Source organism: Lemur catta, chromosome 5 (genome assembly GCF_020740605.2).
Source record: "Lemur catta isolate mLemCat1 chromosome 5, mLemCat1.pri, whole genome shotgun sequence".
In the NCBI taxonomy this organism is placed as follows: Eukaryota; Metazoa; Chordata; class Mammalia; order Primates; family Lemuridae; genus Lemur; species Lemur catta.
Window position 1 is genome coordinate 71,902,852 of NC_059132.1, and position 13,400 is coordinate 71,916,251.

A 13,400-nucleotide genomic window follows, 5' to 3' on the forward strand; every position below is an offset into this window, starting at 1 on the left:
TGCATGGGCATACACGTGCTCTCAAGGGGCCCACTGCCCAGGTGACCAGTCTCAGCACCTGATTACTTCCCGCCTTACACTATGCTCCTGTCACCTCTATAGAATCTAGGCTAACTGAGGGTTGGGTCAGTGCCATACATTTATTTTATAGCCTCTGTAGCACTGTCTACATTGCTAGGCGTGAGGCACGTTTCTGCTAAGTGTTTATACTAAAATAAAATTGCAATTATAGGCAATTTAATAGAAAAAGGGCAATTTTTGCCTCAAGAGATATTATGAATATCATTTTTGATATTTACTAACAGTTTTACTAACAGTTCTATACACCAGTGGTCCCCAACCTTTTTGACACCAGGGACCGGTTTCATGGAAGACAATTTTTCGAGGGATCGAGGTAAGTGCCGTAGGGGGGATGGTTTCAAGATGATGCAAGCACATTACATTTACTGTGCACTTTATTTCTATTATTATTACATTGTAATATATAATGAAATAATTATACAACTCACCATAGTGCAGAATCAGTGGGAGCCCTGAGCTTGTTTTCCTACAACTACACGGTCCCCTCTGGGGGTGACGGGAGATAGTGACAACCGAAGTGTGTTGCTTATGCCCAGTCTACTCTGTAATCTCGTTTTGGTCACTGTCACTGCAGAAAACCCACTTTACAAAGATAAGATGTTGGAAATAGAAGCAGGCTTTTCAGTGCTTTTGTGGCAATCTGAGGATATTCCACCTTGACTTTAATCTAGAACATATGGAGATTTGAAGTTTGAGTATCAGACATAGTTTTAAGGCCACTGTCATTTGCAATCTCAAGCAGTTGATCCTCTTCTAGCAGGGACAAAGTCGACTCACCTGGCTTACTCACAAATGGGTCACAAATCCATTCCTTCCCAGTTTGGGGGTCTTTTGTGGTTGGAAAGTAATGCACAAACTCTTTTGAAAGCTGAGACAGGTGATCATGCACCAGTGGGAGAAAGAAGGCTCAATCTCTTTCCAAATCTCTGCTGTTTGAAACTTGTCAAAAATTTCAATGTTCACTTGTTGCCCCGTAATTCCAGTTTGGCTTTGAATGCAGCCACTTTATCTGCCAACTTGAACACAGTTGTCGTTCTCCCCTGAAGTGACAGATTGAGTTTGTTGAGCAGGTTGAATATGTCACACAAGTAAGCAAGTTTTGCAACCCATTCTGTGTCACTGAAATGTGCTGCCAGTGGTGACTGTTTTTATAAAAGAAAACTCTGGCCAGTGATCTGCCTTTAGAACACCATCTCACTTCTGTGTGCAAGAGAAGACCTGTGCTCTGCATCCATCTCCTCACAGAGCTGCGCAAACAGACATGAGATAAGGGCATGTGCTTTAATGTGGTTGAGAATTTTAATCACATCCCACAAAATGCTGTTAGTTCAGGTGACATTTTTTGGCTAGCCAGCACTTCACAGCGCATAGACTCACATTCAGAAGCAACCTCCTTGACCTGAGTAGTGAAACCAGAAAGCCGTCCAGTCATGGCAGCCACTCTGTGCATATACCGACACAAAACGACCAGTTCAGTTTTCCTGATACGTAATCATTCAAAGACTTGAATAGTTCTGCTGCTGTGCTGTTGGTTGGCAACAAAAGTGCACATAACGTACCCTCATGCATGTCCTCCTGAAAAATATATCGCATAAAAATAAGCATTGTTGCCTTGCTGTCAACATCAGTAGACTCGTCAACCTGGATTGTGTACCACGGTGGCTCATTAATCCTCTCTAACAATTATGCCTCGATAGCCTCTGCTATTTCATCAGTTTGTCTAGTTATGGTGCTAGCCGAAAGAGGAACACGTGCCACCTTTTGAACTGCAGCCTCTCCTAAAAGGTCACAGCAAATGGCCTTAGCAGCAGGCAGGATCAGCTCTTCACCAACGGTAAAGGGCTTCTTAGCTTTAGCAATGCGGTTGGCCACTAAGAGTGGTGCTCTCAGTGTGGACACGTTTGATGAAATGGTGGCCTTCAATAATTGCTTCTGGTCTTCGTGTTCACATTTTTTTCTTTTAATGCAGGGTGTTTGGTCTCCAGGTGGCAAAGCAGCTTTGAAGGTCTCATGGCTTCGCTGTATAGCCGGTTGCCACATATTATACAAAGGGGGCTTGGAGAATGTGAATCACCTGTTGCAATGAACCTGTAATTTAAGTAGGATTCTTGGTATTTTCTTTTAAATGCAGCTTTCATTTTGTTGGCAGTTTTAGAGTCTTCTGCTGTCTCATCATTGGGTCTTTCCCTGTTTTCAAAGAAGCTCTCCAGCGGTTTGTTTTTTTATTCATTTTTGCCAGGGTTAGCTTGTCGGCTTACCAAGACTGTGACTGAGACAAGTGCACAGTGCGGGGAAAGAGGTGCAGATGGAAGTGATAAATACAATAATGGGTGGGCCACATGTGGACTAAAATAAGTGTAGCATTCTGACTTAAAGCCTGCCACCAGATGCAGCTTAATTGTCACTTGCCACTCACTGATATGGTGTTGATATGAGTCTGCAAGCAATTGATTTATTATGGTCTCTGTGCAGTCAAACCTCTCTGCTAATGATAATCTGTATTTGCATCTGCTCCCCAGGGCTAGCATCACCACCTCAGCTCCACCTCAGATCATCAGGAATCAGATTCTCATAAGGAGCACACAACCTAGACCCCTCATATGCACAGTTTACAGTAGGGTTCATGCTCCCATGAGAATCTAATGCCCTGCTGATCTGACAGGAGGCAGAATTCAGGCAGTGATGTGAGTGATGGGGAGCAGCTGTAAATACAGAAGAAGCTTTGCTCACTCACCCGCCACTCACCACCTGCTGTGTGGCCCAGTTCCTAACAGGCCACAGACTGGTACCAGTCTGCGGCCCTGGGGTTGTAGACGACAGCTATATACTGACTACAGCTAAGCAGCCCTTGATCTCTAAGAACGAATAGAAGTTAGCAATAAATCCATCAGATATATGCTTCTTTCACCCATAGGAAAGTAAATGCTACTCCTAGTAATAGCTAAAAAATGACTATTGTCAGTTCTCGCTAGTAAAATAAGGATTCTGTATGCTTTACATATGACACCCAAACATTTACAATGCAAAAATACATTTACTCCTAGGACCCTTAACCACGGCTGCTTTCTTTGAAATATTTTTTGAGGCAAGATTGATGTTCAGAAGGCTTATGATTCATTACAGTTGTTGACCAATTTAAACACTTAACTGTCAACCTGTTCTTTCAGAGAATGTTCCCTTCATCCACCTTGGCACTGCTCTGCCAGCACATATGTGCACCATGTGGAAGAAATCCACGTGTGTCCTGAGAGCTGGCACAGTATGCACGCTCTTTAAGCAGAACTTTGATCTATATTCAAAGGGTTCTTAGTTGTGTGACCCTTAGAAACATATGCTCTCTTTTGCACAAGGTGACCAGAACTAGGTTGGAAGTCTAAAGCCAGTGTGTTGTATAGCTCTCCGTTCCCTTGAAGAAAATTCCGCAAATGTTGATTCACTAATTTACTCTAATGAAAAAGCTGTAGGCAGTCTCAAGTCTGAGTAAGTGTGAATGTTAGAAAGATTGCTCTAGACTTACAATGCATTTTTCAATGTTCTGTCTGGAATAAGAATATAAATAGGGCATTCAAGATGCTTCTCTTAGGCCACCTTTAAGATCAAACATTTTTTGACACTTTAAAATAAAGGTTTTAGAATTAAGATGATTCCAATGATCCCAAAAAAGTATATATTCTTCTTCCAGCCAAGGTGGCGTAAGATGAACTGAATTTACCCTTCCATTTGAAACAACCAAAAATGCTCAGGAAAGAAAAAAAAAACATGCTAAAATGGTTTCCAAGACAATGGACATTAATGAAAGACAGTGATGCTACAAGAGAACAGAGAGAAGCTTTGTGACACTGGCATCGTGACACAGGACTTCTCAGAACACTGAAAACATGAACCCTAAAAGCAAGCAGTCATCAACTGGACTTCATTTAAATTAAAAACTCCCACTCTTGAAAAGACACTGTTAAGAGAATGAAAAAATCAGCCACAGACTGGGAGAAAATACTTGCAAATCATATATATGATAAAGGATTTATAGCTAGAATATATAAAGAACTCCCAAGATTCTATGATCAGAAAACAAGAAATCTGATTAAGAGAAAGGAGCAAAAGAACAGAATAGACACTTCACCCAAGACGACGTAAAGATGGTAAATGAACACATGACAGGATGTTCACCTTCATTAACCATTAGGAAAATGGAAATTAAAACCACAGTGAGACACTACTATGCAGCTATTTAAATGACTAAAAATACTAGCTGTGCCAAGTATCAGCAAGGATGTGGAGCAATCTGAACTCTCATATACTTCCTAAGGGAATATGAAGTTGTCCAACCGTTTTGGAAAATAGTTTGGAAGTTTCTTAAAAATGAAAATACACCTACTACACTACCCAGGCATTCTACTACAAGGTATTCATCCAAGAAAAAAGCAGGTAGATGTTTGTACAAAGAAGAGTACTAATATATAAATGCTCAGCACAGCTTTATTTCCAGCCCCCAAGCCGGAAACAGTACAAATGCCCATCAAGTGGTGACTGCACAAATGAATTCTGGACTATCCACACAATGGGCTTCTACTCAGCAATAAAAAAAAGAAAAGCCCAGCAAACTACTGATAACTTCAATAGCATGGATGAAATTCAACATGAGTATGTTAAGTGAAGGAAGCCAGGTGAAAAAAGACTACATGCTACATTATTCCATATATATGAAACCTGAGAAAATGCAAACTAATCTCTACTAACAGAAAGCATTATAGAGAGTAATTGGGGAGCAGGAGGAAACTTTTGGGGTGATGCATATGTTTGCTGTCTTGATTGTGGTGATAATTTTATAGGTGTATACATACGTCAAAACTTATCAAATTGTGCACTGTAAATTTGTTCTATTTATTTATATCAATTATACCTCAATTAAAAATACCAAAAAGACATTAATTTGCTCTTGGAAAATTTGCAGAAAAGCAGTATTTATGATATAGCCATTCAAAGAATCCCTATCTTGTGCCAAGCACTGTGTTGGCACAAAAACCAAACTAGTGGAGGAGGTTTTGACCCAGGGACCACTAGTGTGGCACCTTAAGTGTTTCCATTGTGCCATGCCACTGAAGGTACAGAGATGCTGAAAGGCTGTTGTCAGTCTCATTATATGCAAATTGCTTCAAAATGTGTCATCTGTTATCATGTGTCCCGATGACAGTTACATCCTAATTTTGACACTGCATTTGTCCAACCTCCTTTTACAAATAAGAGAATTTAAGAAAGAACCACAAAACCCCTTTCTATTCTGTCCTAAAGACCTTTCAACAAAATCGACAGAAGAAAGTAAGTCTGCTATATGATCTCATGCAGATGATTTGTGGTTTCAACATAAAATGAGTAGGAGAACTTTTGCTCCAGTTTCCTGCATTTCCTTTCGTGTAAGTCACAGAGAGCATCATTTGCTGTGTTCCCCAAAGCCTTGCTTGCCATCAGCTCTTCTTTCTAATATTTTCTACTAAACCATGCTTTTTAAGCCACCGATAATTAGCAAAACCATTTATCACTGAATTCACCTTGCAGGAATTTGACTCTTGTCATATGAAAATCTTAGAGAAAGTAAAGGTCAGTGATATGCATAAGACCTCAGTGTAAAACACTGGAAAGTGACATTCTTTTATCAATCAACCCTAAGCCATCAGCATCCCAGAGAGACAACATTCCACTGGCATAAAGGCACTTCTGAAGGATGAACCATTAACAGGAACACTGTTTTAACACTGGCTCTCCAGCCTGTCAACATTTTCACTAACAACAGAAAAATATTTTTAAAAAGAGTTTATTATTCAAATCCTATAGGCTGAACTAGGGCAATAAATTCTCCAAAAGCCAGCATGGAAACCTCACAAATATGAAGAACGAAATTAGCACGACTGCGTACAACACTCCGTGAGCCAGAACCGGAGAGGCTGCTTGCATAGTGAAACACGAAGCATATCTTAAATGCCACACAAAGCAAGTTATCCAAATCAATATTTTGTAGAAACTGCTAACAAACACCTCGACGACATCTATAATTAAAGCTCAGAATCCACTTTTCGTATTTACCCAAAACTAGAAAGGTGACTCCTATGAAGAATAATGAATATAGGATTCAAAATCTGGCAAAGATTGAGACAATCCAAGTTGGCCCTGAACCACTAATAATGTTTTTTGAAAGATTGGGTTATTAGATTAACAGTTGTAGAAGATGGACACTATTTATGTAATGTTAAAGCAAACATTTTTATTAACCAAACATTTCCTAAATTGCAAGCAAAAATGTGAAACTCAATCTGACACCTGTAGCAAAGCAGAGGGCCTTCCCTGGCCCAGGGCACGGAGCCATGCCCTTTGCTTGTGAATGGGGTTTGTTCCAGAGGTTATTTGGAGAGAAATTTCCTTAATCAGGTTTTAACTCTTGCTGTCTCCCTCTGGATAACTCACCCTGATTCTTCCTAAAGCCCCGAAAACTCTCAGCTCTCTAACAGAGTGTGTGTGTGTGTGTGTGTGTGTGTGTGTGTGTGTGTGTGTGTGTGTGTGTGTGTGTGTGTGTGTGTGTGTGTGTGTGTGTGTGTGTGTGTGTGTGTGTGTGTGTGTGTGTGTGTGTGTGTGTGTGTGTGTGTGTGTGTGTGTGTGTGTGTGTGTGTGTGTGTGTGTGTGTGTGTGTGTGTGTGTGTGTGTGTGTGTGTGTGTGTGTGTGTGTGTGTGTGTGTGTGTGTGTGTGTGTGTGTGTGTGTGTTGATCCTTCACTGAAGAGGAACCAAGGGCTTTACTCACGTCATGCATGGAGTCCAGAAGCTTGGTCAGTTGGTAGAACCTCTGCCAGCTCTGCCCAGAATTGTTGGGACACTTAGTCACCATCTTCCTCAGTTCTTTGATGTAATTTGTCCTCATTTCTTCAAATGCAGCCTGGCTTTTGAGGCCATCCTTTGGAACTGTGTTAAGGAATACAGACGTGTAAATCCCCAGGATAGAAAACAACTTTAGCATCTTAGCAGTTAAGGTCATATTCTGATTTGGAGGTTAGGTACTGAATTTCCATTAATTGCAGTTATGAATAAACATGGCAGTTACCTATTGGCAAATGGTTGTACACATGCATACACAAGAAAATAACTCCCATTTATTAGATGTGTAGTCTTATACACTTTGAATATAGTAATTCACTTAATCTTGACACCAATATTATGGCATAACCATTATATTGTTCTCATCTTACAGCTGAGGAAACTAAAGGCTGGAGGTTGAGTCACTTGCCCAAGGACACAATAAATAAATGGTAGAGAAGGGGATAGCATGTTTCCAAAGTCTGCCTCGTAACCACAGCGTTGAACTGCCCATGACCTGTCATCAAAGTATTTTATGAATCCTGACTTGCCAATACCTCAGAGGTAGGAAAATATACCGATTTTCCAGGATAATTGGAGACCTACAGACAAACTAAGCTGGGGCTAGAATTAGAAGGCAACATCTTCATAGTCCAGTTCAAATATCAAAGACACGCTAAGAAACTGGCAATCATCTAGCAAGGGAAGATGCTGCATGCTCCAGGATCACATGACCACTGAGGTGCTGTCACATGACCTCCCAGAACAGCCTCATGGTGAGTCTGTGCACTGGTTTGTGTTTGCAATGGTGCGATATCGACCATGGCTGAGCACGCAAGGCAAAATTTGAAACTTTCAAAGAGAACAAACCATGTTCACATTTTTATCTTCAATGAGTAGAAGATTAAAGATTATGTTTTCTTCATTTATGTAGTGACTAGCTTTTATATTTAAACAACAAAATTTTTCACTTAAAAAGAATGTTTTGAAATTCAGGACCTAGAAGCATATCAAGTACTTCTGTGACCTGCTTTTCTCAGGACACAGGAAGATGCTTTAAGGATACACCTGGGTGTGTGTTCCAGAGGGGGTGTTGGGCAGAGGTTAAGAGCCAGAGGTATCCCCTTTGAAAATCTACTGACATGTTTGTTTTTCATTACGGCCAATAAACAGTTATGTTTAGGCTTTAACTTTGAAAACTAGAATCACCTAGAACTGTGTTTTTAGGAGATGAAGACAATGAAAATTCATCTTGGGATATTAACATTCTGAGTTTGAAAATGCTCTTACTTCACTTCTTAACTATATATCATATTTGCTAATTTCTCATAACTGGTACAAATAATAATTTACTTTGGTCATCAGCACTTCAGAATGGCTAAGTATGTTTCTGGGTGTTATATGCAGGGCTGGGAGCCAGGCATAGCACTGTTTCCAAATAAACCCTGTTATCCTATAAAAAGATATGGATTATCTTGCAAATTAACTTCTAACATTATGTTAATAATCACCTTGAGCTTAATTGTTGAGGCTTTTGATTTGTGGTTTATGTTTTATTATTTTTTTTAATTCAGGTCCCCATAGGGACCATCAAAAATTGCCAATGCCAACTATATTGTAAGTCATCATTGCAGGGTGTTGGGAAAAGTTTTCTATTAGCAACAATCACGCCTCGGATAAACCTCATTAGCTACAATACTGCCACTGCACAAAGCTGATTTGTGGTTTATTTAAGTCTATTTCTGTGGAGGAAAAAATAAATCCCTAATAGCAACTGCACAAATTCCTGAGGCTGCCACAATATTAGTTGTGGTTTTAAATACCTGACATTCACATTAAGAGTTAAATGCCATCATTATATAACAAATAGTTTTTATCCCTTAAAATTCAAACCTTGTTTTAAAGTATTAAAAAAAAGGATGATAATAACCAGGATGTTAATAGTAAGACCACAGATCCATCTTCTACCAAAATTTTAACATTAAACTCAAAACTTTCTAAAAGAAACTGAAAAATTTGCAAATAACATACTGCTCATCCAGATGAGCTTTTTTTTTAAGTTATAAAATTGTATAAAGTAAACATTTAGTTTTCCAGTATAGAAACTTATTTGAACGTCATCCTGTACATGAAAAAATTAACGAGAAGTAGAATAGAGTGAATCAACCTCACTGTTAAATTTCAATACTAATTAGTACATCTGCTAAGATCAACCAAATTCATAGGTCTGACAGTTGTGCTATCAAAAATTCTAAAGATTATAACTTGTGTCAAGTATTATTACCTATATTTTATTGCTGTAACTGAAATATACTGTACCAGTTTCTGACCCAGATTTTTTCAGAAGTTGAAACAAACCCACAAATAAAGAGAACTTAAGCAAAACCTTAAATTTTGGAGATCTGCCCAGAGTTTCTGAATTTCCTTATTAAATGCAGCAGGACTGCTGGAAATCACCCAAAATCTATGGGTTGGAGAGGAGCAAAGAGACAACTGGGGTAGAAGTTTGTCTACTTTCCTCCGTAAGCATAAAGAACATGAGATTCTCTTGATGTCATCACTAAAAAACTTTACTGATACACTGGACATCAGGTGTGCAATTTAATACTCCTAAATAAGACAAAACATTTTCATGCATCCTATCATATATTAGCTTCTTTTGCTAATCTGTGATAGCTTAGCTAAGAAACTAAAAGCCTGCAGTGTCTATGATTCATAAAATTCTTTACCTATGTTTTCCTGCCTTTTTATTTTGGTTTTTCTGCATTTAAAAAAAATCAGAATTGAAAGTACTGAGTTACGTGGAAGCTAATAAATTAATTCAAGTATTTTCAAAATGATTTCAGAATCTATTAAAGGCTGAAGAGTATGTAAAAGGGTGCAAGGATAAGACATGAATTAAGATTGAGCAGTCAGACTTTATAAAGAATCAGTATCACATGCATTTTTAGAAAAAAATGTTTTCATATAAATGCTATCATCCATCTAAATTTTTTTTTAATTTACGTTCTTCTAACCAGTAATGGTTAATCACCTAGCTTGGAAGGGGAATAAAATCACTTTCACTGAATTTAAAGATGATAGTCCTAAAGTGATACCCCAGAAAGGATAAATGAGGAACATCAGAAACCGCGATGAGAGTGCAGTGGGAGGTGACCCTGCAGACGAGGGCTTGCAAACACAGAAGCTACGGGAGACCGGGCTGGGCGTAATTAGTGAGGAATGGTGGGGCCTGTGGCAAACTGGAGAGAACATGCCCTGCCCCGGGCAATCAAATTCAATGAAAATAAAACAAGAGGCCAAAAGCAACCCAAAAAACCTGTGCTGGCCAAACAAAACACAGCTGTGAACTTCTGGCCCCACCTCCCTACCAGGGCTGCCAGTTTACCCCCTCCGCCCACTGCGGAGTCTGTGATTCCACCTGCTGGACACTCTGCACTCCTTGCTGCCATCCTGTGCCACCTGCCACCCGCCATCCTGGGAGAGCGGGAACAGCACTGGATGTGAAGTCCCAAGACCTGGGTTTGAATCCTAATTCATACAGGATACTGAACAGATCGCACTTAGGAACCTCCGTTTTGTCAACTTTAGAATGGGACTATCCATCTCCCAGGGTTATTTTAAGCATTAAATTCGATCATGTTTGGAAAAACACTTTGTCACTTGCAAGGTGCTAAGCATACGGGAGTCAGGACGATTATGCCCGTTGCCACTGCAAACCCTCTTCCTGCTCTGGTCACTACCTGATTCAGGCTCACTCTCCGCAGACACAGTCCTCCTCTGCTAGAAGTAACATCTCTTTCTTCTTCCCCATTCTACCCTGACCACTTTAGCTAGTGATGCCTCCAAATGATGCTCCTGAGACCGCTCTTCTCCTACACCTCTGACTCAGGGGCCCAGGACGAGCACTGGGAATGGACTGGATATTCATTTTTGTTTCCAGGTCGTCAGGGGACAGCCTCTCCTCTGACGCCCATGCCACCTGCCATGGCATTCTTGCTGGCTCTTGACATCTGGAATATTTCTCAGTTCCTCAGTGGCCACAGCACTTGGCTCAGAGTTTTCCTCTCTATACTGTCTCCTGTCACCATTCTGGGTCTAGCCCTCATCTGGTGGGAGCTTCCTCAATTTCTTTCCCCTCTGTTTGAAACTTTCTGGGCCGTTGTCTGAGGAACAAGTGCCCGACATCCTTGCCAAGGCTAATCCTGTCCTCTCTCATCTCCTCTGGCACCTTATGCCATCAACCTCTCTCCTCCAATACTTGGTTCCAGAAATCTATAAAAGCTTCCCATCAATCTCCCTGGCATTTTGGCACCTGCCCGATGACTGGTGGTCAACTCCAGTGGCCTCCTGTCAGTGTTCTCAACTTTCTCGATGGAAGCCACGCCACCCGTTAGTCATACCCCTTTTGCAAACCCTCAACCCCTGGGTTCCACTATCACACACTCTCCCAGTTTCTCTACCTCTCCGACAGTTCTGTCCCTGGACCTTCAGCCTCGGCCACCCTCCTTTCACATAGCTCAACTGGCTCTTTCCTCTTCTTTCTGTACCATGGTACCCCACTCACCATTGGGAGTTTACGCTACGGTTTTCTATAAGGATAATTTCAGATTATATCTCAATGCCCAAACTTGTCTTCTGTGTTCCAGTCCCAAATCTTCCCCGTCTTTTGGCCAGCTCTATGAGGATACAGAGTTGGCATCAATAAATTAACCCATCCAAAATAGAACTCATCTTACATGCCACAAATCCTGCTCCAAGTCTCGACATTTACATATTTCTATTAATGGCAGCACTACTGTGCTAGTCATTTCTCTGTGCTCTAAACCCGTGTTGCTTCTGACCCCCAGCACTTTTGTTTCCCCTTGCCAGGCAGGTGCCAAGGCCAAGTCTGCAATGCCTCGAGTCCACTTGCTCCTGGCCACCATGGTACCCGCCATCCTGATTTCAACAGCCTCTCAGCAGGTCTCTGTGCTTTTAGCAAGCCTAAGATCTGTCTCTGTCTCTCTCCTTCCCCTTCTCCCTCCCCCTGGATCCATTCCACTGCCAGATACGTCCTCAAAAAGCCATAAAATACAGTTTTAACCATGTTGTCCCACTGTTCAAAAGCCTTCCGTGTTGCACGTCCCTGCCTACCTACTAAGGTTCAGACTTCTTCAATAGGCATTGAATATTCCAGTCCATCTACATCCCAAACTTATTCCCCGCATAACTGGATGTACCTTGAAAAATTAAGTGAATACATTAATAAATTAAAAAATTAAAAAATAAAAGGCACAAGCAGCCCTCCTCCCACCCCCGAACTACACACTCTTGCCTATACATGCTTTCCCACATGCCCACACTCACACTGTTCCCGGACAGGGCTGCTGCGGCTCACCCCCTGTCCAATAGACAGCCCTGGCAAAGCCCGCCAAGATCAGCGGCACCATGTTTCCCTCTCAGGTCCCCAGAAGTGAACACGCTCTTCCCATCTCTGAGACCATGACACTCCTTACCTCCATCATAGTAAATAACCAAATCATCAATTTCCACATGTATTAAAGACGTCTTTGAACTTGTCTTATAGTATAGTGTAAGTTAGAGACTGTGCTTCATTAACCCTTGTGTTTGCTGAACTGCCCAATCCTACCATACACATAACAGACATTTAATAAATATTTAGTGGTTTTGGGTGGATGAAGGAATGAAGGGATATGCCCTTTCTATATGCCCCAAACTTCATACTCTGCAAGTAACCTAGTTCCTCAAAGGCCAAGACCTTCCTCCCATTTCTTTTTTTTTTTTTTGTTACCAGCCACCTAACCAGTATAAATAGGCTACTCTCCTACGGCAAAGGTGATGTGACAATGTAGAAAAAGTGTCAGGGTGAACATCAATTTACTTGTGCTTAGTAGCAGCAAAACTTTCATGATGGAGTATTCTTCAAAGGTGAGCTGCAGGCGGACGAACTGAAGGCTGATTTGGTGCATCCCCTGGCACAGTTCATACATGGCAGACTGATGCATCTTCTCTCTGCAGAGGAAAAGAAGAAAACGTCTGAGAATGCAAGATTCATTATCAAACCCAGACTGGCAGCCCGAGGCAGCTTAATAAGCAATCTGAGTCAGAATTTTCCTTTTGGCTTCAACATGGAGCAGATGTGTATTTTAAAGACAAGTTAGATGCCTTTCATAGTGATTGGTAAATTGCTTCTAGACCAACACTGCTGGGTCATTTACTAGTACCCTGTAAGAATGTGTCAGAAGTGCTGAAACCAATCTTTTCAAAATGTGCCATGATTTCATTTTATGTCAAGAGTAACGTGGTGTATGTTATAGTGAGATCACCTACAAAGCAGAGTTGCTGCTGTGATTTGGGGCGAAGCCCATAGACTCTTGTTCCTTTTTGGCCACAGATATTAAGCACTTACTATTTGGAAAGGACTGGACTAGATGCTAGGAACACAGAAGAGTGATGGTCTATCTTATTTCTGCACGG

The 13,400-nt window shown here is 41.0% G+C and overlaps 1 protein-coding gene and 1 non-coding gene across 4 annotated transcripts in view; both read right to left on the minus strand.

The window, feature by feature from the left end:
- Nucleotides 1–13,400, minus strand: part of NR3C2 (nuclear receptor subfamily 3 group C member 2) — a 325,725-nt gene that overhangs the window by 27,036 nt on the left and 285,289 nt on the right. For all 3 annotated transcript variants that reach the window (XM_045552097.1, XM_045552095.1, XM_045552096.1), the window contains exons 7-8: nucleotides 12,805–12,935; nucleotides 6,871–7,028 (exon numbers count right to left, since the gene is read on the minus strand). In XM_045552097.1, the coding sequence (XP_045408053.1) occupies nucleotides 6,871–7,028; nucleotides 12,805–12,935 (289 nt within the window). The remainder of the gene's footprint in view (nucleotides 1–6,870; nucleotides 7,029–12,804; nucleotides 12,936–13,400) is intronic.
- Nucleotides 8,496–8,636, minus strand: LOC123638954. Its single transcript, XR_006735528.1, has one exon. It is a non-coding gene; the product is annotated as a U4 spliceosomal RNA (small nuclear RNA).